Genomic DNA, 26,987 nt, shown 5'->3' with positions numbered 1-26,987 from the left:
GTCAATGCATTTCAGGTTCCTTTCAGCAGGGGCAAAAAGAACTTCAGAAAGAGATTCTGGATGTTTAACTTAAGCAACATGGAATTAACTTGGTGGAGTATGAATGATTTATATTAAAGGAGTTATTACAAACAATAGTTTAGGCAGCAATCTAACAGGTGAGTTGTACACTTTCCTCACCACACATCAGTCTACATGAGACATCCATCACCCACAGTTGGTACTCCTTACAGATCTGTCTGATAAATAAATTGATCCACACAACCAGCAATCTAGAGCTTCACACCTCCTCTTGTTTAGCAAAACAAACCTGACAGGGCTTCCAACACTTCAATACTTTGTCCACAAAAAAAAAAAAAAAGTTTTGGCTTTAGATATACTCGAAGGAGTGAAAAACTTTGTAATAAAAAGTGTGGTACCTGATGAAGTGGATATAGAGGTTATAAATGATCACAGATGGTGTTAAAGGGTTAGTTGTATGTAAATTTACTACACAATAAAGGGACCTGGGTATTTTATAAATAATTTCTCAATAGAGAAAACATTTGCTTATTTTAAACAGTATTCTTGTAGGTCAAGGGTGGCTTCCTTGTTGCCTGGCTAGAAAACTTCCACTGAGAAAAATCCAGTTCATCTTGCACAGAATCTATGACATTGGGTGTGAAACCAGCATTTAAGGAAAGAATGCTGTCCTTTTGACATACAATCATACATGTGCAGTGCACTCTTCCTCCCCTGTCACAACGGCCACTGATTTCAATCTCTACTGTGACAGGGCAGGAACAGCGGGCTGTCCATATGCAGTTGTATGTCAGAGGGAGAGTACTTTTTTTTTTTTTTTAGATCCAAGATTGATCATATCCGTTCTTCTCTGTCTGTTCCTTTGGCTCAAACTGTCCGTTTAAACTGTTTTGTGCCCCAACAATTGGATAATTTACCAGAGGTGTCGTTGGAAGAGGTCCAGGGTATTGTTAAGCGAATGAAGCTCTCTACCTGTTCCTTGGATCCTTTTCCAACTCCACTGGTAAAAACTCATGTTTCAGTTTTAAGTCCTTTGATTACTGCTGTTGTAAATTACTCTTTTCGAACTGGCCGTGTTCCTTCCATTTTAAAAAGTGCTGTTATTAGACCATTGCTTAAAAAATCCACTTTTGATCCAGAAGTCCTTTCTAATTATAGGCCTATTTCTAATCTTCCCTTTTTATCTAAGGTACTTGAGAAAGCAGTTGCAAGCCATCTTCAGGATCATCTCAAGCATAACAGCCTTTTTGAAAAATTTCAATCAGGCTTTCGTTTTGCTCATAGTACGGAGACCGCTCTTGTTCGAGTTACAAATGATCTTCTTATGTCATCTGATGCCGGCTCTCCATCTTTACTTATTATTTTGGATTTGTCAGCTGCGTTCGATACTGTCGATCATGGCATTCTTTTAGATAGTCTTCGTTATAATGTCGGACTAAACAATTTAGCCTTCAGCTGGTTTGAGTCATATCTTACAGATAGGATTGAACAAACTACACTGGGTCATTTTAAATCTAAACCGCATGTGGTTACCTGCGGAGTTCCCCAAGGGTCAGTGCTTGGCCCGATTCTATTTTTTCTTTATCTTACTCCCTTGGGCCATATTATAAATCGCTATAATATTTCCTTCCATTATTATGCTGACGATACTCAGCTTTATGTAAAAGCTGCAGCTGAAACTCCTTCAGTGCAGTCACCCCTTTCAGTCCTTACCGCCTGTCTGGAGGAGATAAAGGAGGGGATGGAACAAGATTTCTTGCAACTAAATAGCTCCAAAACTGAGTTTATTATGATTGGAACGTCTCAACAGATTAAATCATCGCTGATAACAAGTATTGCCTTTTCAGGCTCTAAAATTCCAGTTTCGTCCGCAGTCACTAATCTTGGTGTAAAAATGGATTCCCAACTCACCTTTGAAGCTCATATAAATCAAGTATGCAAGACTACTTTCTACCACCTTCGTAATATCTCTAAACTTCGTCCTATCCTTTCTTTTTCTGATGCTGAAAGGTTGGTTCATGCCTTTGTCTCCTCTAGGCTGGATTATTGCAACACACTTCTCATTGGGATTCCGAGAAAGAGCATGCAGAAGTTACAGTATATTCAAAACTCTGCAGCAAGGATCCTAATGAGAGTGCGGAAGCATGAGCATATCACTCCAATTCTTAAATCTCTTTATTTGCTCCCGGTTTCTGCTAGGATTGAGTATAAGGTCTCTCTTCTTGTCCATCAATGCATACATGGACAAGCTCCACCTTATCTTAAGGAACTTCTTAAGCCGCGTACACACGGGCGGACTGTCTGGCCAACTAAGTCCGTCAGACAATCCGACAGACAGTCCGTCCTACTTTCGAATGAACGGACTTGACCACACACGATGAACAAACAGTCCGCTGAAAGCTTGCGCGATGACGTGTACAGCACGTACGACGGGACTAGAAATACGACGTCCAATACACTGCAATGCAACCTTTCGCCGTGTAAATCCTTTCTGAGCATGCGCCATACTTAGTCCGTCCAACTTGCCTACTCACGAGCGGACTGTCCGCTGAAACCAAAGTTGGCCGGACTGTATTACGGAAATTCCGAAAGACTTAGTCCGCCAGACTGTTCGCTGAAAAAGTCCGCTGAAGCCCACACACGAGCGGACTGTCCGCTGAAATGTGTTTCAGCAGACTAAGTTGGACAGACAGTCCGCCCGTGTGTACGCGGCTTTAGATTACAAAATTTACCTTGTTCCCTTCGCTCAACTAATTTGAATTGTCTAGAGATTCCAAAAACTAGATTGAAAACCATGGGAGATAGGGCTTTTTGTGCTGCTGCCCCACGTTTGTGGAATGCTTTGCCTCATAGTTTGAGGGTTTCTCAGTCTACTGAAAGTTTTAAAAAGGGGTTGAAGACTTTTCTTTTTAGCAAATGTTTTTTAAATTAAGTTATTTGTTTGTTTTTATTGTAACTATGTAGCACTTTGAGGTCTTTTGATGGAAAGTGCGCTATAAATAAAATGTATTATTATTATTATTATTACTCCTTAGATGCTGGAGAATTCCTTAGATGCTGGTGCTATGTTAAATTGTTCTCATGTCCTAGATTCTGTGCATGATGTGATTGATCTCTTTCACTTGATGTATTCTGGCCAGGTTTCAGGGATGCCATTCTTGGCCTACAGAAATATCTTCAAAAGTAAGCTATTTTTTTCTCCAGTTAATAATGTTTTATAATATACTGAGGCATCCTTTAGGCATAGTAAAGTTTTATAAAAATTAGAACTTATCATTGAAGCAAGACAATTGGGCTTACTTACTAAAGGAGTTAAGTTTTAATATTTACTGCAAATATCTAATCATTTGCATATGAAATAAGTAAACATGAATTTGCTTTTCCCATTAATGGGCAATTGAAGTATATATTTTGTCAATTTATTGTGTTAAGATTCTTAACTCTTAATGAATTAAATACGCTATCCACATTAGAGTTAACTTGACAAATGGCCAATATTATGTAAAAACTGTCAAATGTTTGTAACTGGATATTCATAGTATCTCGTCTCACGCTGCATTATTAAAAATTATATTTGTGTCTAAATATTTAAATCCAATATGTTGCTGGTATTGTGCAGTTCTAATTGAAGACGCATTTCTCTGTGTTATACAGGTCTGAGCACATGGAAAACTTTCAAAAGCATGGCTACTGTCACCTCAATTATTCTTGACAGGGAGCCTCTGGTAAGGGAAATTTTAAATGGAGCTTTTTGATTGACTAAGCTCAGAGAGATCAAAATCTAAAAACAGCCTAAGGGCCTATGTCGACAGACTTTGGGGTTGTGTTGATGGGCAAATGCAACTTGCTTCTGACATCAGTTTGAGATGCTCTATATTTGAATGTCCCTAGATTAGCAAGCCACACTATAAAAAACCACATTCACAAAACACCCAATTCTCTGTTAATTTTTTTATGAAACCTGGGCTTGGTTTCATACTTGTAACTCAAAAGCTCTGCAGGTGTTTAAACAGAGAGATATTGAGCACATGCTTACAGGATGTACATGCCAAAGGTAATTGACAGCCACATTTCGCTTATTGGTATCTGGGTGGGTATTTCTGACCTATAAGATATTTGGTATTTATAGTCCCTCTAATGTTAAAGTGTCTAAAGATAAAACTTTTTATTAGCTTTTAAGAGTAAGGAGTAAGAGTAAGGAAAAGGTAAAACCTCACCTGTGTCCCATTGGGGAAATGTCCCTTACTTTTTGTCCTAGAGACACAACATGCAGTGAGAATACATTTCTCCAAAGTGAGGTAAATAATCTCTTAGTTGTCATCAAAACAAGTGCCCAAATGGAAATATCTCCTCTATTTCTATTCCATGGTAACTCAATATTTTGGAGTCTCTCTCACAGTGTCAATAGACGGCAGGGCAAATAGCGAATTCCACAGCAATACAGACAGCAATAAGGACTAGACAGAGGTACTTAACCACTCATTGCAGTACCCAAAACAAAATATTTGGGCTCTTTTGTTTGATACAATAAAATCCCAAATAACAGAGTAAATAGTTTTAGAGCCTAATGCTCTCATGGGCCTGAGGTGTCAGCTGGCAGCTAGCATGGGGCAGAATCAAAGCACAAAATTTAGAATTTTGGAATTACTTAACCCCCTTTTGGGTAATTCTTGGAGCAGAACAGAAGGAGAGGCGGGGGCGGGGGCAGTGCCTTCTGAGAGGAGTCAGAAAATCTGTAGCACATACCCCTCTTCTGTAGGTACCCATAGATATGCGGGATCAAGCATGATTATCCAAGCACAAGGCACCAACAGATTTTCACATACATTTTTGCTTAACCAATCTTAAGGGAAAAATAATGACCATTTTTGGGGTAACATTGGTGTACATAACACCATCAGAAATCATTTTTTTTGTTTGTATAATTGCTCTATTACCTCTCCCTGGGGTTTGTCACATTTCAGACATTCATAGCAGAAGATGTTGACATTTTGAGGACATTCTCTTTAAAGCTGGCCATATAATGTTAGTTTTTTTCTTTGATTATTTTATTTTGACAACTGCACACACCAGTGGTTGGCTCTATCTATTAAGTGAGAACATATTTCCAACAGACTTCAACAGAAGTTGATCAATCTGTCTACTTCTGTTGAGTGGGGACAGCTACACACTGGTTGCATTTTGGTTAGTCCCTGCTGAACCAACTAAAACTATCAGTATATGGCCAGCTTAGGGATCATCCTCGACTAAAGAGATGCAGACACTGCAGCATTTACCAACAGCAGTGAGATTGCACCAGGTGATTATCTTGTAGGTAGACATTCCCATTCAAAAATCAGTTTGAGGTTTTTGGGTTTGGGGGTAACAGTTTCTTCAGAACCTGCTGTATGACTATGCAAAAACATTTGCTAAAATCCTTGTGAAGTGTATAGTTCACTTAGAGGGGATTTTATTTTACTCCACAAGATTTGAACTTCACTTTAAGAAATGGAGTTCTGCCAGCGCGAAGAAGTCTGTTTCCTGAGATCAATGCTGATTGGCTGATCTAAGTGCTGTGCACAGTAACCCTCAGCCAGTGGCTCTAGCCTGCCTCAAAATGTGTGATTTTATACTTTCCTGCCAGAAGTGGACACCTCTTTTTAAGGGGATTACTTTTACATTTTTGAAAAAAAAAAAGTTAAAGCTGGCACTACCACATGCACAAAAAGAGTGGGGTTAAAACATATAAATGCAAATTAAAACACTAGTACTACAATTATATAAATAAAAAGCACTAATGCCTATCATCACCTATAAACTGCTTTTTCTCTCCACTTAAATACATGTCTGTTGGACAGTCTGTTTAGCTGAAATCCGCACCTGTAACTGCTGTTCAGATTTTTATCTTTATTCGTAATGAGCTCTGCAAATGAATAGGCTCAAACAGCAAATTTGAACATTTCAGCGAGGCTGTCACATAAAAGACAGTCTGTTAATTTGTACATAGAGTGCAGCAGAAATTTCTTGAGACTTCAGAAGTCTGTAATTTATGTGTCTGCAGCCTTGTTTGTAACACATCTGCTGTCTGACTAGAACTTTAGCCAAAAAAAAGTTTTCCTACTTAATGTATTTACTACACAGATGAACATTTATGAGGCTGATTTAAACACCTTTTTTTTTTACACTTATAGAAGACCATAGTCCCAGACAAGTGCACCCTAGACACGAGCAGCTACATCTAAAAGCACTCTTCTGTTTCCCTGCAATGGTTACTTAAGGGAAAATAAGGTAATTGGGATTGTAATTGCTGTCTCTTGACGTCAAAAATTGGAATTAGTAATCAAATCTGTTTTTGGCTGAAAACTATTGTTTTCCTTTAGAAAGATGGTACATACATTTTTGTGAACACTGTACCAGATTCACATTTCATTTTCTGTTTTATCAACCACAGTGATCAGCCAACAGTCATACTCTCCTGAAGATTGGAATGGCAAAGAAGATCTAACACCTCTAAATTAAGCTGGCCATAAACTAGATTTAGTAGGCTAGTAGAATTAAGAACAAATGTTCATACAAACATGTGTAGGAAAATTCTGATCAGTGCACTTGATTTGATGATGAATGTCATGCGAAAGTAATTCCACATTTTATTTGCTTTTAAAACTTGATTTGGAATAAATGGACTTTCCCAAATGAAAACAGTGCAAGAAAAAATGTTCATCTTGCTCTTTCTACATTTCTTGTCACTGCAATAGAAAGATTTGACCCAATTAACCATTAAAAAATTGATGAAATGTTCAAAAAAATTTAAGTTTCACATCACGTGGCGTCGGGGGCGGGGTCACCCATTTATGTCACCGGGTGGCCCTGCCCTCAGCTATATAACAGCTATCACAGAGAAGAAGCGTCACGGCTTTTTTCAGCTTGGCGGCGGGGTGAGATGGATTTACATTGCGGAACATTTTTATCTTTTAATAAAGGACTTGTCCCAAAGTGTCTCCTGTCTTTTTTACTATTTTTGACACTTTTTTTGTGAAATGGTAGGGGTACAATGTACCCATTACCAATTCATATAGGGGGGAGGCCGGGATATGGCGGTCCCCTTGGTAAAGGGGACTTCCAGATTCTGATAAGCCCCCCGCCCGCAGACCCCCACAACCACCTGGCCAGGGTTGTGGGGATGAGGCCCTTGTCCCCATCAACATGGGGACAAGGTGCTTTGGGAACCCCAAAGCATTCGCCCCATGTTGAGGGCATGTGGCCTGGTATGGTTCAGGAGAGGGGCGCTCTCTCGCCTCCCCTATTTTCCTGTGGCCTGCCAGGTTGCATGCTCAGATAAGGGTATGGTATGCATCTTGAGGGGGGCCCTGTGCAATTTTTCATATTTGGGTTCCCCTTAATTTCCATATGAGACCTAAAAGGCTTGGTATGGTTTTTGGGGGGACCCCCACGCAATTTTTTTTAAAGATTTTGGTTCGAGGTTCCCCTTAATATTCATACCAGACCCAAAGGGCGACAATGGACTGAGGGGGAACCCATGCCATTGTTTTCAATGCGTTTAATATATATTGCCGAGAACCAACAATTCATTATAGCTGTGATCAGTTTTAAATGACTTTTTTCGTTTAGAAATATAATTTTGCTGTGGTACTGTGCTAAACACGGGAAAACTGAGCCACTTTACAGGCATACTATAGACACTCCCAGGCACGATATTTAAAGAATATTTTATTTTCATTGTTTCACTTTAAGCATTATTAAAATCACTGCTACCGAAAAAACTGCCATTTTTAAAACTTTTCTTTGCATTGATATATGTCCCCTGGGCCAGGACTCTGGTCTCCAAACATAGACTAACGGTGTTCGTAAATTCGCCCAAATTTTTTGCCTGTTCTCATGTTCTGGTGCGAACTGAACCGGGGGGTGTTCAGCTCATCCTTACTATAAATTAGTAATCCACCAGAAATTTACTTTGCAGACAAGACAGTTTTTAATTATTAATAGGACACAGTGAAGTTGATTTAATAAATGAGTAGGGGCTGCTTACTTTAATTTCCCTTGCACACGATTAGGTATTAAAAGTGAACACATATTCATCTTATTTACTAAGCTGTGAGCATTTGCTTTGCAAAGCGGAACGTTTCTACTCCCTTAGTAAATCAAGATTATTTGGTGTTTATTGTGCTTGTATGCATTTTAATAGGTAGGGGGAAAAAATGTGATTCCCCCATTCATTGCAGTAATGCTGTAAAAAAAAAAAATATATATATATATTTACCTTATCCCTGGCTTCTGGCCACTGTGTCTAGGTGATGTTACAATGCTTTCAGTGGGACTACGGGAATGCCAAGGATTCCAGTTCTCCAAAGAAGAACATTGTGCTGGAGCATCTTCCTTCAATTTATGGAATACTCAGGGCTCCAGTATCTTGCCAAAAGGACTGTGACATCACCCTCTCCAGTGCTTGATCTCGGATGGCAATATCCCGGATAAAAGTAAAAACCAGACAGGGAGTGTGATCTTTTCTTGCTCTATTCAATTTTTTTAGGGAATAGTGGGGAATTAATTGGCAACATTTTACACCATAACCTCGGGACTGTAATCATGCACTGGGATGAAAACTGTTTTGGGAGGATGTCACCATCTTTTAGTCACTTAGAGATATAAGCATATGTGATTCATCCCACAGGTGCTCAACCAAAACTGTACATTCAAAGTGCCGTTGGTTTTTAATATCTAATATAGTTAAAATGCTCAATAGTAAAAAAGAAGAACAAATATAATACAGGAGGCCAACTACTGTAGGGTGTAAAGTGGATGTAAGGTGTACAAATAACTTGGAAAGATCTGTCACTAATCATGTTTAGTTTTCATTTTTTTAGTTTCCACTGGCTGCAAATAGACATGTCCTTGAAGCACACACCTGTGTAACACTGGTGCTTTATCCATGCTACTCAAAAGTAAAAGAGCTTTTGGAATGAATTTGAAAGTTGAAAATTTTATTTTTTAGGCAAACTTTTTTATTTTTAAGGTAAAGTTTTAATATGCAACATGCTGTGTGTAGTAGGAGTTATTCTATTCTTTCTTTGTTTTCAGAGACAACTAACATAGTGCTCCCCATATGAAAATAAGCCATCTTATTTACATATCTAAGAAAAAATAGACATACAGCCAGTGTTTTACCAAAGTGTAAAAATACAAAGTATAAGATAAGCACCTCTTATTACATATTGAGGAAAATGAAATTGAAGTTTTAATAATTTGCTCTATACCACATACTTAACACTGATGCAAAGTATTTTGCACAGATGTGTTGTTTGCCTAGCTATTCACACATGGAAGAACTACCTTTTGCTAATTTGTCTATGCTATATTGCTCTAGATATGTCACAATGATTCAAAACTGCGACTGAACAGCAATTTTCAAATCTTGCCATAGATCTTCAATTGAATTGAGGTCTGGGCTTTGATCGTACCACCCTACGACATTTAAAGTGGTTCTAAAGTCCCTCCCCAAAAACACTTACCCACACCATTCAGCGGTCTAGTGCTGTACCTGGCTGCAGGTCTACTCCCTTCCCTTTCTTTTCTCACAGGAGACTCAGGCAACAGTGAGAGCCATTGGCACCTGCTGCTCTTGAGTCAAATACTGTGAAGAGGGAGCAAGGTCTATAGCTGAGCCACACTGTGTGTGTCTATAGACATATGCAGCCTTTCTCAGGAGCATGCCAGCACAGGTGACCCCCGAGGACACTGCTTACTCAGGAGAGACAGAGCAGAGAATGCCTGCAGGGCTCCAGAAAGGGTAGTAAGGGGTCAATCTGTGCAATACCATTGCATGCAGCAGGTAAGTATAACATGTGTTTATTTTAAGAAAAAAAAAGGAGGCCTTACAATCACTTTAATCTTAGTTTTAAACCAATTTGGCAGTATGACATGGTTCGTTGTTCTGATGATGTCCTGTCTATCATAAAGTGTATTAAAACTCGGCCCCACCCCCCGGCTCACTTCTCAATGGCTCACTGGCTGTGATTGAGAGCAGCGGGAGCCAATGGGCTGCCTCTGCTGTCCCATTCAATAAGGAGGGAGAGTCTTGGGACAACCAAGGCTATTGTGAACATTGCTGGATTGGAGGGGGGGTGAGCCTGCTGCACACATGCATGCATAGAATTCATGAAGGTAAAAACCTTTAGCCTTTAGAACCACTTTAGGGAAAAGTAGAGACCCATTTTTACAAAAAAAATTGGCCGTCTTAGCCCCCAGAGATGACTATTTACAAACAAAAGTACTGTGTACTAAAATTAATACTTTCTGGAAGAAAGAAGAGGCCTGTTTCTAAAAGATCTTTTTAAGTTCAGAAGAGTATGTACATCCACAGCAGCACTAAAAAGTTTTTTTGACTAAATATGTTGCCGTTCATCCCAGGAACTAAAGATTTATTTTTGCATTCAGCAAACTAAAGTCTACACTATTTTACAAATTCGGGCAAAGAAGTGGAAAGGGTGTAGCAGTGTGCAGAGGGTCCATCCAGAACTTGTAATGTTAATATGTGGTCACACCCCTTTAGCACCTGATAGTTCAAATACAATACAAGCTGAGCACAGGTATATCTTTTCTCTGTTGTAACGCAAGTCAGTGACCAGATCTCAACCTAGTCACTCTCCCCCACCTTGTGTCTTTATGCTCCAGGTTGGCATAGTATCCACTGTAGCGTTTGCAGTGGCAGAGCAGTGTAGGACTGGCCATAAGAGGGATTACTTTGACGTAGTTGGTCAGCATTTAAACATGTATTGCAATATATGTGAACTGTTTTTCATTGCATAGTTGCTGGAAAGAGTGTATAGCAGTGTGCAGAGGGTCCATCCAGAATTTGTAGGTTAATAAGACTGCCTAGCATGATTTGATCAACAGATTTAGGTGTTTTAGGCTTTTTTGCTAAAACACCAACCAATTTTGCATTTTTGGTAAAAGCTTAATCGAAGAAGCTGAAGATAGAAGCTGATTGACTACCATGCAAAGCTTCTTCAGGTTTGACACTCTCCAGTTTTAGTAAATCAACCCCAATATTTTAACTTCCAAATACTTATCGTTGCATGATGCCATTAAACAAAACTGATTGCTAGGTGTAGCTTTTGTTGATGTAAATCCAAAGGCCCCTTCACACAGACTCCAGCTGCCCAAAGTAGCGATGAAAGCATTGCCATAATACATCATCTGCAGTACAAGGGAGCTGTTCTCTCTTAAAATATACTGTGTATTAAAACAGCTATGTTATTACCTTTAAAGTGGTATTAAACCCCAAACCAACGATGTATTATATTGCATCTTACCAATCATTATAGATGTGCTGGCTGCATCAGTTTTCTTTTCTTTGGCTTTTTTCCCTCTATTTTCACCTGGTGATCTGGCCAGTTACACACCTCCTGTATTAGTGAGACAAAACTCTGGAGGAATGAGCACAAGAGGCACAGCAGGCAGCAGCACTGGCAGTCTTAGGGGAGTAGTGTTAAATGTATTAGCAGATCTAACCTAACAAATTGAAGCCAAACTCCAGCTCACACTTTATAAGCAGTTACAGCAAACAGTTTTTTTCTCTTTAGGGAAAGTTTTGCATGTATAGATAAAATCTGATCATTTTAATCACCCCTGTCAGTGGTTTGTCTCATCCATGTAAACTGATACATTCTGCTGTAGAGCTGGAGAGCTTGTGCTTTTGAAAAATAAAACAGAATTGCCGGCTGGATCATCAGATGAAAAAAGAAGAAAGCCTAAAAAGGTAACTAATACAGCCATCACATCTAGGAATTGGTAAGCTGCAACATAATAAGTGTTTGCTTTTGGGTTTATTACGGCTTTAAGCCATGCCCCCCCTCCCCCCCAAAATGTTTTACATAACAGCCCAGTACGAGTATTCCATAGATTCATTTTGTTTTTAACAGTGTAGCAACTGTTTGGGTTAATGTTTATTATTATTTTTTTCTATTTTCAAAAAATGTCAAGAGGTCCAAAAACTTGTGTATATATATATATATATACAGTGGTGTGAAAAAGTGTTTGCCCCCTTCCTCATTTCCTGTTCCTTTGCATGTTTGTCACACTTAAGTGTTTCGGAACATCAAACCAATTTAAACAATAGTCAAGGACAACACAAGTAAACACAAAATGCAATTTGTAAATGAAGGTGTTTATTATTAAAGGTGAAAAAAAATCCAAACCATCATGGCCCTGTGTGAAAAAGTGATTGCCCCCCTTGTTAAAACATACTATAACTGTGGTTGTCCACACCTGAGTTCAATTTCTCTAGCCACACCCAGGCCTGATTATTGCCACACCTGTTCACAATCAAGGCATCACTTAAATAGGAGCTGCTTGACACAGTAAAGTCCACCAGAAGATCCTTAAAAGCTACACATCATGCCGAGACCCAAAGAAATTCAGGAACAATTGAGAAAGAAAGTAATTGAGATCTATCAGTCTGGAAAGGGTTATAAAGCCATTTCCAAAGCTTTGGGAATCCAGCGAACCACAGTGAGAGCCATTCTCCACAAATGGCGAAGACATGGAACAGTGGTGAACCTTCCCAGGAGTGGCCGGCCGCCCAAAATTACCCCAAGAGCGCAGCGACGACTCATCCAAGAGGTCACAAAAGACCCCACAACAACGTCCAAGGAACTGCAGGCCTCACTTGCCTCAGTTAAGGTCAGCGTTCATGCCTCCACCATCAGGAAAAGACTGGGCAAAAATGGCCTGCATGGCAGAGTTCCAAGGAGAAAACCACTGCTGAGCAAAAAGAACATCAAAGCTCGTCTCAATTTCTCCACAACACATCTTGATGATCCCCAAGACTTTTGGGACAACATTCTGTGGACCGATGAGACAAAAGTGGAACTCTTTGGAAGGTGTGTGTCCAAGTATATCTGGCGTAGAAGGAACACTGCATTTCATAAAAAGAACATTATACCAACAGTAAAATATGGTGGTGGTAGTGTGATGGTCTGGGGCTGTTTTGCTGCTTCAGGACCTGGAAGACTTGCCGTGATAAAAGGAACTATGAATTCTGCTGTCTACCAAGAGATCCTGAAGGAGAATGTCCGACCATCTGTTCGTGTACTCAAGCTGAAACGAACTTGGGTTCTGCAGCAGGACAATGATCCTAAACACACCAGCAAGTCCACCACCGAATGGCTGAAGAAAAACAAAATGAAGACTTTGGAGTGGCCTAGCCAAAGTCCTGACCTGAATCCTATTGAGATGTTGTGGTATGACCTTAAAAAGGCCGTTCATGCTCGATAACCCTCTAATGTAACTGAATTAGGACAATTCTGCAAAGATGAGTGGGCCAAAATTCCTCCAGGACGCTGTAAAAGCCTCATTGCACGTTATCGCAAACGCTTGGTTGCAGTTGTTGCTGCTAAGGGTGGCCCAACCAGTTATTAGGTTTAGGGGGCAATCACTTTTTCACACAGGGCCATGATGGTTTGGATTTTTTTTCACCTTTAATAATAAACACCTTCATTTACAAATTGCATTTTGTGTTTACTTGTGTTGTCCTTGACTATTGTTTAAATTGGTTTGATGTTCCGAAACACTTAAGTGTGACAAACATGCAAAGGAACAGGAAATGAGGAAGGGGGCAAACACTTTTTCACACCACTGTATATATATATATATATATATATATATATATATATTATATTATATTACCAAAAGTATTGGGATCCCTGCCTTTACACACACATTAACTTTAATGGCATGCCAGGCTTAGTGTGTAGGGTTCAATATTGAGTTGGCCCACCCTTTGAAGCTATAACAGCTTCAACTCTTCTGGGAAGGCTGTCCACAAGGTTTAGGAGTGTGTCTATGGGGATGTTTGACCATTCTTCCAGAGCTGCATGTGTGAGGTCAGGCACTGATGTGGATGAGATGCCCTGGCTCGCTGTCTCCGCTCTCCTTCATTACAAATGTGTTCTATCGGGTTGAGGTCAGGACTCTGTGCAGGCCAGTCCAGTTCCTCCACCTCAAACTCGCTCATCCATGTCTTTATGGACCTTGCTTTGTGCACTGGGCTGTATAATTTGGTGGAGGGGGGATTAGCTTGGCCCCTTAGTTCCAGTGAAGGGAACTCTTAGGGCATCAGCATACCATGACATTTTGGAAAATGTCATGCTCTCAACTTTGTGGAAATAGTTTGGGGATGGCCCCTTCCTGTTCCAACATGACTGAGTGCCCAAAAAGGTCCATAGAGACATGGAATGAGCGAGTTTGGGGTGGAGGAACTTGTCTGGCCTTCACAGAGTCCTCAACCCGATAGAACACCTTTGGGATTAATTAGAGCGGAGACTGCAAGTGAGGCCTTCTCGTCCACATCAGTGCCTGATCTCACAAATGCCCTTCTGGAAGAATGGTCAAACATTCCCATAGACACACTCCTAAACCTTGTGGACAGCCTTCCCAGAAGAGTTGAAGCTGTTATAGCTGCAAAGGGTGGGCCAACTTAATATTGAACACTACAGACTAAGACTGGGATGCCACTAAAGTTCATGTACATGTAAAGGCAGATGTCCCAATACTTTTGATAATATAGTGTGTATTTTACCCAGGCAGTAGGACCCTGTTTCATTACGATTTTCAATTTCCACCAAATATTGACTAAAGAGCCAGAAGAACAAACACTATTACACTAGTACATATTCAAGAATTCTAGTATACATAATTGGCACCTACCTGTGCTTGTCCACCACTGTGCAGGGGAGCATGTGGTGACGTCTGATGATGTGATGGATGTTGGTGCAGATGTGAATGTGAGTGGTGGTGCGGATGACCTTGTTGATGATGGGGCTGGGAGTGAGGATGATGTGTGGGGTGCTGGTGCTGCTGATGAGGATACGGATGATGTTGTGACAAGTTCTGATGCTGATGTGGATGTGAGTGCATATGATGATGTTGTGTCTGTTCCTGTCGGGAGTTCATCATGTCCATCATGTGTCCCATAGAGTTCATATTCCCATTAGATATGGTTCCAGGATGATGGGATAAAGCTGCCTTTAATCTCTAGAAAAAAAATAATTATATTCTATAAAAATTGTAACAAATACCATAAAACAACATATATGTACTGTATATATTGTTACTATGACTTTACAAAAAATGGAAGACACTGACCTGTGCATTAGAAGCAATACATATAAAATCTATTTTTCAGGGTAGGTATTGTAAATGAACAGTTAAGAAAATGTTAACAGCAAAATAACAAAAACTTGCTTTTATAATAAAGCATTGGAGAAGCAAATAGAAATGATCTATTATAATTCATCCAATTTGAATCTATTGTAGTCAGATCTGCAGAAGAAGTTTTGCTCTGTAGTGACGTATTTTAAGCCATAGGAGAAAATTCTTAGCTAAAGTGATTATTTACATGCTTAAATTTGTTTTTCCCTTTTTCAAGCTGTGCTGTACATTACGGGGTTCCCTGTCCTTAGTAGAAGCACCGCCTCTAGGACTCAAATAAACATGTGATTATAGGATTATAGGGGAGCAGGGAAGGGCTTCCCAGCTTTTTCTGTGCTGAATACTAACAGGAATAACCTTAGATGCAAATAAGCAAAAAGCAGAGCAGCTGAAAACAAATATTTATAAAAAATTGTAACCTATTATGCACCAATAAATAATACTACACATATCTCCATATTGTCCTTGCATAGTCACTCTGCATTCACTTTTTTTTACCACCCTTAACTAAAATAGTAGCCTAAAAAAATCCCATAAATGAAGGTACCTATTTATGGAATGCCAATAGATAACCACCTTGTATTCTTTGCATATAATGTACAAAAAACAACATTTTAAACCTGTGTTCGCAAATGAAGTTGCACTTTGAAAGTTGCTGAAGAACTTAGTGAATGAAGTGAAGTTCTACAGACTTTCACTATCAAATTGTGTGTAAGCAAAAATATTGTTTTTCTTTTATTTTCCTTGCACATGATTTAATATTCTTTGAAAATTAAAACGTCAACATTTTTTCCTGTGCAAAGTGCAATTTCCCCTGCAAGTGGACAGCCTTTTTGCCCTTTAGTAAATCAACCCCCCATTGATTCAAGTTCGAGTTGGGTGGGTAGAATGTTGATTTGCCTTCTGATCAATTTTATTTAATGTTTCAGAAAATTGCTGGATGTAAAAATGTAGACAGACTCCCCAATAAAACCCGATACCAAAATATAAAAGCAGACAATAAAAAAAGTGTCCATATTTATCTTTGTTAATCTTTTAGAGTACCTTGAGAGCTTTAAAGCCTGGGAAACATCATAAATTGGCAAAGGTTGGAGCTCTGCCATGCCCCTCACATCTCTAAGTTCACTGTTTTGAACCTCTCTAATGACTAGAAGCTAATGAATTGCATTGTGAGGGGGTGGTTTCTAGAGGTTCAGGTCAGAACGTGACGATTATTCACCCCAGGCTTTGAGACTGCTGGAACATACTAAAAGACTGATAATGATATATGCAGGGTAAGCAGCAATAGGTGTATGCTATTATGTATTCTAGTGTCAGCTTTTGTTGTTACGTTTAACACGTGTTTATTTTAAAGAGCTGTTAATGCTTGGCAGTCATATAATGTGTGTGATAACTGCATTGTGTATGAATCCTCTACACTGTAGGTTGGATGGAAATCAATGTTTGGGTTCACTGGATGTTAGGGTGGCAAGCAGTGTACACACTGAGGTTGATTTACTAAAGGCAGAAAGGCTGTTCACTTCGCAAGTGAAGTTGCACTTTGAAAGTTGCTGAAGAACTTAGTGAATGAAGTGAAGTTCTACAGACTTTCACTATGAAATTGTGTGTAAGCAAAAATATAGTTTTTTTTAATTTTCCTTGCACATGATTTGATATTCTTTGAAAATTAAAACTTCACCATTTTCTCCTGTGCAAAGTGCAATTTCCCCTGCAAAGTGCACAGCCATTTTGCCCTTTAGTAAATCAACCCCCTATTGATTCACATTCGATTTGGGTGGGTAGAATGTTGATTTGCCTTCTGATCAATTTTATTTAATGTTTCAGAAAATTGCTGGATGAATATTATTCATTATGTCACGTACATACAACCGGACTTTCCGCTAAAAAAGATCAGGCGGAATCATTTCATCAGATATTCCAATAGTATGTGGGCTTCAGCAGACTTTTTCTTTTCAAAAAGTCTGACGGACCTAGAAATAAAACATGTTTTAAATCTTTCCAACGGAATAAATTCCTATCGGGAAAACAATTAATCTGTATGCTAGTCCGACGGACCAAATACGTTGCAAGGGCAGCTATTGGTTACTGGCTATTGAACTTCCTTTTCTAGTCCCGTTGTACATCATCGCATTTGAAACAAACGGTCTTTTGTGTGATCATGTGTAGGCAAGTCCATTCGGTCACTACTCCATCGTAAAGACCGTCAGAGTTTATTCTGATGGAAAGTCCAGTCGTGTGTACACGCAATCAGAAGTTCAAACGAAACATGTATTGAAATAACATTTTACTAATCAGGTCACTCCCTTCCTTCCTCGTTGCTTTATAAATTACAGCAAGGTCGCATTTTTATGACAATAACGTATTTTTTCTGAAAATTATAGCATTATTATTCTTTACTATGTTGACAATAATTACATCAGCATATCAAAGACGTACATTGAAAATGCTCTGATCCAGTCGGACATTTAGTGTCCCCACTGGAAGATTTCCCCTCTATTACTTTTCTGGGAACAACCCAAAATGTGGTATTTTTTTTTTTCCAGTTGGACATTTAGTGTCCCCACTGGAAGATTTCCCCTCTATTACTTTTCTGGGAACAACCCAAAATGTGGTATTTTTTTTTTTCAATGGTACACAGGACAAATAGAGAGGGCAAATCTCGCTAACGGTAGCACAGACAGCATTGAAAACCCAATAGGTGTTTTAATCAATTTCTACTCTATCTAAACCCCCAAAAAAGTTTTGCCTTTAGTTGTAAAAAAAAAAAGTGTGCCTTTAGAAACACTTTAAGCATTTATTAGGTTTAGTGTGAAGGTTCACTGTTTCACCCTCCAGATGAGGATGGGACCAACCACCAGAAGTATGTGATATTTGGAAGTATGAGTCTACGGTAGGCTGTAGGTTAGTAAGCTTTTTCTGCCATTTTTATTTTAACCTATTGAAGACCAGGACTATTCTGACACTTTTTGTTTACAAGTAAAAATCTGCTATTTGCTAGAATACTATTTAGAACCCCAAACATTTTATATATATATATATATATATATATATATATATATATATATATATATATATATATATATATATATATATATTAAGCAGAGGCCCTAGAGAATAAAATTGTGGTTGTTGCAATTGTTTCACAGGGTATTTGGGCAGCGGTCTTTGGAACACAACAAAAAAGATGACGTTACACTGAGTAAATAGATACCTAACATCTCACACTTTTGCTTGTGGAATGATGACACACTACAATACTTAAAAATATCAACAGGCGATGCTTTACATTTTTTTTACAGGTTACCAGTTTAGAGTTAAAGAGGAGGACTTGCAGTATAATTATTGCTCTCGCTAGAACGTTTGCGACAATACCTCACATGTGTGGTGCAAACACCGTTTACATATGCATGTGCAACCTACATATGCGTTCACTTCTCCATGCGAACATGGGGAACGGAGACTCTTGTTATTATTATGATTTATTTTATTATTATTTTTTTTTTTACACTGTCCCACAGTATTTGATTACTTTTATTCCTATAACAAGAAATGTAATCATCCCTTGTGGAAGAAATAAGATATGACAGGTCCCCTTTATGAAGACATCTGGGGTCTATAAAATCCCAGATCTCTCCTCCACCCTGGAAAGCATGAGATAAATAAAAAAGAAATATCTCATGCTTTCCAAAAAAAAAAAAAAAAAAAAAAAGCATCTGCCCTAACCCGAAAGTGACAGCCTCCTAGATCATAGAGATGGCCAGGGACTTTCCGGTTCTCAGCCAGCTCTATGATAAACCAGCTGCACCGCTGGATCAGATACCCCGATTGCACCGGAGAGCCTCTCTAGCTAATCAGCTGCTAGGATTGCTTTTAGATGAAAGAGCATCGCCGGCTGAAAAAAAATATATACTGGGGTTATGGCATACAGCTTCAGCCATAACCATAGTATAACCACTTCTCACAATTAGGTACATGTAAGTAAACCTGCGGCAAGTGAAATAAGGCATTATTATAAAAAAAACAAGCGAGCAGACCAATACAAGATAACACCACTTTAAACTATGTAAAGAAAATGCAGACAATTTTTTCAAATCTTCCTTGCTACAAGCACTTAACCCTACTAAATACATTCTACTGAAAATGGACAGAAATTGATTTCAATATTAACGTAATAGGTTTATCATAAAAATGTTTAGAAATCACAATAAAAAGTTCAGCCATTAGTTAAGTGTGTCCTATGCAATGTAAATAAATCCATACTAGTGGGGCAGTATATTTCATCACTCTTTTGTGGCTGATAAAGGCTTTGCTGATTAAAAAAAGTGAAAGATTTAAAGACACAATCAAAGTTGAAATGTGGCTTACCGGTTAGTTATATCGTTCAATTGCCATAAGGATCTCTATTAACAGACTTGCAAGGTTCTCTTTTGCAAATCAATATAAGAGCCACAAATTCTCCAAATCAGCAAACTGTTTTGTTTGTGTTGTGTTGTGACTATAGATGGAGCCTCTTATGTGATCTGACCAAGTATAAAGTTACATGTTTACAATAACTGCAAATATATTTGCTTACTACAATCTGCACTAAACCATTTTCCTTAATCATTTTGCAGTGCTGTGTTTTTTTTATGTTTCATGTAATGGCAGCTCCAGCAATTCAATCAAGAGATTTATTACTCAATGCTAAAATCTAGTGAGGGAGTCGCAGCAATCTATCCACAATAAACTGGAGAGCCCCTTAATGAGATGACTACTGTACTTGCATTCTAAACAGTCTGTGTTTATAAAACGTAACCTGAATGTGAACCGGGGGCCTGGAAAATCCTAATCTGTAAAGTGACTGATTGCTGATCTCTCAACATGCTCCATATGTTCAATATTATGTTAAAATAATGACCTCAAATTGCATTGATACACTCTGCCAAAATATAAGAGTCTTGTGTTGCTTTTCAGCATAATTATAGTGGTTAGATATTCTCTTTTGTAATATTAAATTACTTTAACTACCAGCATTGGAGACCACCATACCTGCCAACACATGAAATGACCATAGAGGGACACATTAAGGTCTGCATGTAGTTGTATTAGTGAGTATGCGCTGCCTTTCCAATACATATTAAGTTAAGATGCAGTTTACTACCCGAAGACATATACACCTCAAAAGCAATAAAGCTTGCAATAAAGAAAAGAGTGGATTATATGACATTATACTTGTTGGCTAGATAGAGCTTTTACAAAACAATGGAGGCGTTTACCTATTGTTATGAACAATCACACAGGTTATCATAAGGAAACAAAAGGAACCAAAAACCTTTCCACAGAAAATACTGTGAACTTCAGCACTGACATATTAAAAACAGAACATGTTTAAATCATCACTTCAACCACAAATCTGAAAAATAAGCAGTTAATTCTTCATTCTTTAAGGTGGAAATCTGCTAACTGTTCGTTTATGTTCATGTGGCAAGCCATGCATTCAATGCATCTGGTTTATATGAAATATGCAGCATAAAACTATCAAGAAAGATGGAACCAATAGGTAGTAATCACTAAATGTACAAAGAATAAAGTATAGCTAAAGATATTTTTTTCATTTTAGATAAAGTAGGGAATGCACTTGTCAAATTTTTGACATGTGTCCCAATGAAGAGATTTCACTTTACTTCCTTTACCAGAGACATAGAAGAGAGAGATGGAATCTTTGCAAAGTGAGCTAAACCCCATCAGCTGTCACCAGCGCAAGTGTCTCCCTTGGAAGATTTTTTCCCTATTTGTTTTATGAAAACAGCTCAAGGTTTTGGATTTCCCATCACTTTCAGTTTCTGGTTACAATGACTATTAGGATAAAAAGAAAGGCTGAATCTCATAGAGGAGACACAAGCAGCAGCATCTTCTGTTTTTACGTACCAGTGACGCAACTTCCGGTATCCATGGAACGCACACTGCAGATGCGAACCCGGAACACACTGATGTCTGTTTTCTCAAGCCGTCTTGTGGCTGGCATTTTGATAATGCACAGTTACCCATTTCCAGCAGTACTTTACTATATGATTTTTCCTCTCTTTTTTTAAACATATATCATCCTCTTTGGCCCGTATGCAAATTGTTTGTGGGAGCCCCTCTGACCTTAGATCCATAGACCGTGACTCCATTAAGCGTTTTTTGACCCCTGGACTGCAAAGCTGAGGGTCCATAAGCTCTTGTGAGTGGGGTCATAAGAGGGGAGTGTATTCTGTGAGCATTTTCTCTGAAACTCCCTTTCAAACCTGGATACTTGAATTGCCGTTGGAAGCACCTGGCACTTTACTTTCACTGTATTATTCACAATTCAGTATTTGTTTATTGCACTTTAATTGTGTTTACACATTTAATATATATTCCACTAGCGCTGTTAAGACTTGTATATCCACATGCTACACCAGTTCCCCGAGCGGTAGCTTTTTACATCCTCCGTTTTCCTCTGCAAGCTGCCCCACATGATTCTTTTCATTAGCATGAGGGGAGGCTCCAGGGGCATCTGTATCTGCTCCCACTGCCCTATTCTCTGCCCACATGATCATCTGTGAGTGATTTCGGGGTGGCTTCAGCTTTAATGATTTATAGAGACAAGCTGCCCAAGTGATACACACTGCTGAGGCTTGAGGGGTGGATCTCAAGTGGAGTGAGTGTGATTGGAAGCTGATCCTATAGGAGGCATCACTGCCATTCTATTATAAGACTAAAGAGGAAATTTCAACTTCTGGGAGAAATTACTTTATGTCACATGACTGTAGAATATAACAGCAACAAAAATTGTATTTAGGATTTTTTTTTCACGTGTGCTAGAGATTATTGCTTCTAATATTAGATCTCCTGAAATTCCATATGAATTTGCTACAGTGGGTTTAGTGATCCCTTAAATACCTAAACAACTTTATATAAGGGATCCTCCAAACTCTTATGCCCCATAAACACGATCAGAAATTCTGCCAGCAAAAGTCGTATGTGACCTTTGGGTCAGAAATTCCGACCGTGTGTATGCTCCATTGGACTTTTACTGGCAAAATTACATTTAGAAAAAGAGCAGGTTCTCTATTTTTCAGTCGGAAAAATATCCTATCTGAAAATGCATTCGTCTGTATGCAATTGGGACGCACACATGTTCGCAAACAATTCCACACATGCTCGGAAGCATAGAACTTAATTTTCTTGGCTCGTCATAGTGTTGTACATCACCACATTCTTGACGGTCAACAGTTCAGAGAACTTTTCTGTGACCGTGTGTATACAAGGCAAGCTTGAGCGGAATTCCGTCGAAAAAAACATCCAAGTTTTTGCTGACGGAATTTCTGATCATGTGTATGGGGCATTAGGCCCCGCTTTCCTTTAATATGAGCTTACCTAGTTACTTCAGTAACTCAAATCCTGGTGCCAACTGTGGATTCAAGTTTGCTGGTGCTGGTAAGTCAGTTTACTGTACTGTATCCCAGCCATTAAGCAATTTACAAACTATGATGTAACCATATGCAAGTTAAGAGGCACAGAGATGTAATGTCTAAAAAAGGTATAATTTAATATGTCAGGTGGTGTACATCTTTAACCTCCCTGGCAGTATTCCCGAGTCTTGCTCGGAGTGAGATTTAATTACCATAAGTGGTATTCCCTGGATCCATGGAGGGGGTTACTTACCTTGTCCCCTGGATCCAGCGATGTCTCCCTGCTGTGATCAGCGAGCCGCCGTGTCTTGCTTGATCTGTGACAGCGCAGAGCTCCGTTCGTTCCCTGCGAGCATTGCAACGCACAGGGATGGAGTTCGATGCCAAATTCTAAAAACACAGTATAGATACAGTATACTGTAATCTTACCGATTACAGTACTGTATCAAATAATTACACATCCCCTTTGTCCCTAGTGGTTTGTCCAGTGTCCTGCATGCAGTTTTATATTATACATACTGTTCTTTATGCCAGGAAACTGGAGATTGTCCATAGCAACCAAAAAATGTCCGATTACATCAAAAGTGGTTATAGACCAGCTAGAAAACAGCGATAATAAATTAGAATCACTCGCAGAATTGAGCGATAGTAATTTGTGGAGAAATTCATCATTAAACACTAAAAGTAATGACAACTCAGCACATTTCTGTGCTTTTGATTTGATTACATTATTGAATAATTTTTATTATTATGATATTATTATTTGCTATAATTATTTATAGTTATTTTATTATATATATTATATTATAATATAATTTATGATTTCATATTTCAAATTTTATCATACCCGGGATGTCTATTAGCCTTTGTACACACGGTCGGAGATTCCGACAACCAAATCCGTCGGATTTTGTCCGTCGGATTTTGTCCGACGGATCTTGTCCGAAACTGTTGCATACACACGGTTGGGCAAAGTTGTCGGAAAATCCGATCGTTCAGAACGTGTTACGATGGGACTACGTTCAGGCTAGTAGCCAATAGCTTTGATGTAGGAATTTGATCTGAGCATGCGTGGCACTTGGTCCGATCGGAATTCTCTACACATGATCGGAGTATGTCCGATTGGAGCATTTTGTCGGAAAATATTTCCGGCAAGTTGGAAAATTTGGTCCGACGGATATTCCGACGGAAACAGTCCGATGCAGACCACACACAGTCGGAATATCCGACAAAACGCTCCGATCGGACACATTCCGTCAGAATCTCCGATTGTGTGTACAAGGGCTTAGACTCTTGTTTCAATGGATTTAAGTGAATTATTTTAAAGAATTACAGGCCTACAATATAAAATGCCAAATTTCCATGCAAAATAATGGTACCGCTTTCAGCACCTAAAATCTGAAATAATCATACCGCCAGGTAGGTTAACAGTCATGACCATATTTCTACTGAATTCTTAAAGAAAATTCTCATCTCTGTGTTTTAGTGTGGTGTCCTTTACTAATTCTACTTGCTGCACTTCCGACAAGTGCATCTTCTATTGAAATGAATGTTACTTTATATAAAACATAAACATAAAACATATAAAGCACAGAGGTGTCAACAGCCTATTTGTGGTCCTATTTCAACTTTTCTAATCTAAGGAATAAACAAAACGGTTATTTTACTACATAAAACACATGTTGTCTCATGCTAAAGTGGTTCAGGGCTTCATGTAATGACAATAGAAGTATATCTGAAATAAACAGCCATGTCAACATATATTAAACTCTAGCATACCAAGAATAACACAGAAAGAAAAACTAATGTGCAGCTGGTTTCAGTCAAAGGGGGGTGATTTGAATTAGGACTGTGTAGCATAGAAACTCCCAATTCTCTTTCCCCAGTGGAAGGGTGGTCCAGCTGACTTGGATCTAAATTGTGTTAAAAAAATTTCCTATCTACCTCTCCCAGTCCCGATAGTGCTACAGCCACTCAGCTGCAATCTATTCTTTATCCTTTTGTAAACCAGAAGAGAGAATATACTCTGAATTATTTGGTGACAAAAGGCATGCCAACAGATTGGAAATGGTATACTTCTTCAAAACTCTTTTGAAAAAATAAACTTACTACACTTTTTTTATTTGCTACATTTTTTGAATAAGCGCCAAAAATATCTTTGTAAATATGCAATACTTGAAAATAAACAACTGCTCTTGACATGCTGAATATTGGTTGATAAATAGTATACATTAAATATGTGCCCAAACAATGGGGATCATTTACTAAAGGAATACAGACTGAAATTTGAATGTTCAGTTTGCAAAGTGAATGTTAGTGATAAAGGTGAACTTGTAATTGTAATTTCCCTAAAACATGAATGGGCATTCAATGAACCCAGGCTCACCTTGCTTACCAATATTCACTTTGCCAAGTCTAACTGCCTCTACTCCTAGCCTCTAGTCAATCAGCCCATGTGACAAGCCAGAAGTCAGATGAAAAACTCAATATTTCTTAAACAAATGTGGTGGGAGTCGGGGATGGGGTGACCTTAAGGGGGATGGGAATGGCAGAGGGCTGGATGGGGCAAAAATAGCACAATGGTTCATATGAAACATGACCATGACCTACAGAACACCCACATTTGTAGAATACATTTAAAAGCCTACTCTGACAACCACATGTATTTATATGACATCTCATGATTGTTAGTTAATTAGGTACAAATAAAGTAACATAATTACAGAAATATCGGCTAATCTTTGCACCACAAGAGGGGAACTGCTAATTTTTAAGGAATTTATATTATTGGTAGCTATGTAGCTATACATCCCAGATGATTATACATTAATTTTACTAAAACTCAAATATTACAGGCTTTACACATATAAGTAATATTACATACATTTTTCAAACATTTTTACTAAAATAAATAAATACATACATATTACATATTGCAATATTACAGGCTTTACACATGTAAGCAATAATACACACGTTTTGAAAACATTTTTAGTAAAATAAATAAATACATACATAAATAAAATATTGAAATAGCCAAAAAACAACCAAACCATTTTAGCAGTGATAGCAAAGGCCATTTTTAGAAAAAATATGCTGCATATCCAACATATATTGTAATATAAAATATAATAAAATAAAAATGAAATAAATAATAATACAATTATAAATGGGTTGATACTGATCATTAAATGCATTTACAAAACTCTTAAAGCGTTTTCATTTTGTGAGATCAATTGCTTTCTTTGTTTATAACTCGCAAAACCCATCAAGGATAAAGTAAACTGTTTGCCTTTAGCGTACTAGCAAGGGAATTGACTTTATTTGTTTTAATTGTAAAAATCTGTTTTATTTAAGTGAGAAGAAAAAAATATGTGGTGATGTAGAGAGTGAATGTGCTTTGGTTTATTTCAAGTCACGCTGGGACTATATGAAAAAGTGATAGATTACATTTTTTATGTCTGCTTTCTTGGCTCATACTGTGTGTAATTTGTAGGTTTGAATTTTGGAAAAAAAATGTAATAAAATCTTTAAAAAAGTCACTAAGTTACTTACATTGCATTGCATTGGCAAGAAATAAATGTAATGTGTTCCTTGCCTTGACAATGCTAAAGCAGAAAAAAAAATAATGTCCCCAGTCAAATGGTACATTCCATTAAAAAGCTAGATTTCACCTTGTGGAATTTTCAATCTCTCCAGTTCATTTTTGATTGGTGGGGAAGCTAATGGCTTCCTAATACAACACTTTAGTTAGCAACACAAAACATAACAAAACACTAGCACTGGTGAAATCCCCTTTCAGGCAGTAGTCCAGGATGAGATTGAAAAAGTTCCAAAAACTAGACACCAGTCATTTAAACACAGCCACACACGTTTTTAATAATCTACTGGGTCGACCTTCCTGTCTATTGATTTGCAGCAATATGCATGTTATTTAAATGGAACCAACACTTCCTGCAGCACCAAAATGAAGATTTTCCTTTTACTATGGCTGCATACAAACTGGCCATATGTGTATGTGTATGTCCAGAACTCCACAGAAACGCTGACCCTGGACACACGCTATCTGTGTCTAGGGTCAGCCAGAGGCTCTAGTCACATGTAACTGATGCAAACAGTGATGGTGCTAACCATTGATTTGAGTGCAAATCTGACAGTTGCCATTGACAGGTGCTGCTGGTAGCACACAGAGTGTGCAGGCGGTGTTTCATACCACCAGCAAGAATCTGCTGATCCTCGCCAGTAGCTGCCCTTACCTGCTGTTGTGTGGCCATGTGAATGTAGCCTTTCTCTTCATATTAGCATGCTTCTTGTCAGCACATAAACTGGCTGGTACCTAAAACA

General features: G+C 38.5%; 1 protein-coding gene across 3 annotated transcripts in view; it reads right to left on the bottom strand.

Moving 5' to 3' along the window:
• Positions 1-26,987, bottom strand: part of CREB5 (cAMP responsive element binding protein 5) — a 612,896-nt gene that overhangs the window by 25,257 nt on the left and 560,652 nt on the right. For all 3 annotated transcript variants that reach the window (XM_077491353.1, XM_077491354.1, XM_077491355.1), the window contains one exon: positions 14,725-15,051. In XM_077491353.1, the coding sequence (XP_077347479.1) occupies positions 14,725-15,051 (327 nt within the window). The remainder of the gene's footprint in view (positions 1-14,724; positions 15,052-26,987) is intronic.

The sequence above is a fragment of the Lithobates pipiens genome, unplaced genomic scaffold, assembly GCF_037356315.1.
Source record: "Lithobates pipiens isolate NorthernLeopardFrog02 unplaced genomic scaffold, aLitPip1_a1.2 Scaffold_19, whole genome shotgun sequence".
NCBI classification, from domain to species: domain Eukaryota; kingdom Metazoa; phylum Chordata; class Amphibia; order Anura; family Ranidae; genus Lithobates; species Lithobates pipiens.
The sequence above is the reverse complement of the archived record's forward strand: the minus strand, read 5'-3'. Positions and strand labels throughout refer to the sequence as shown.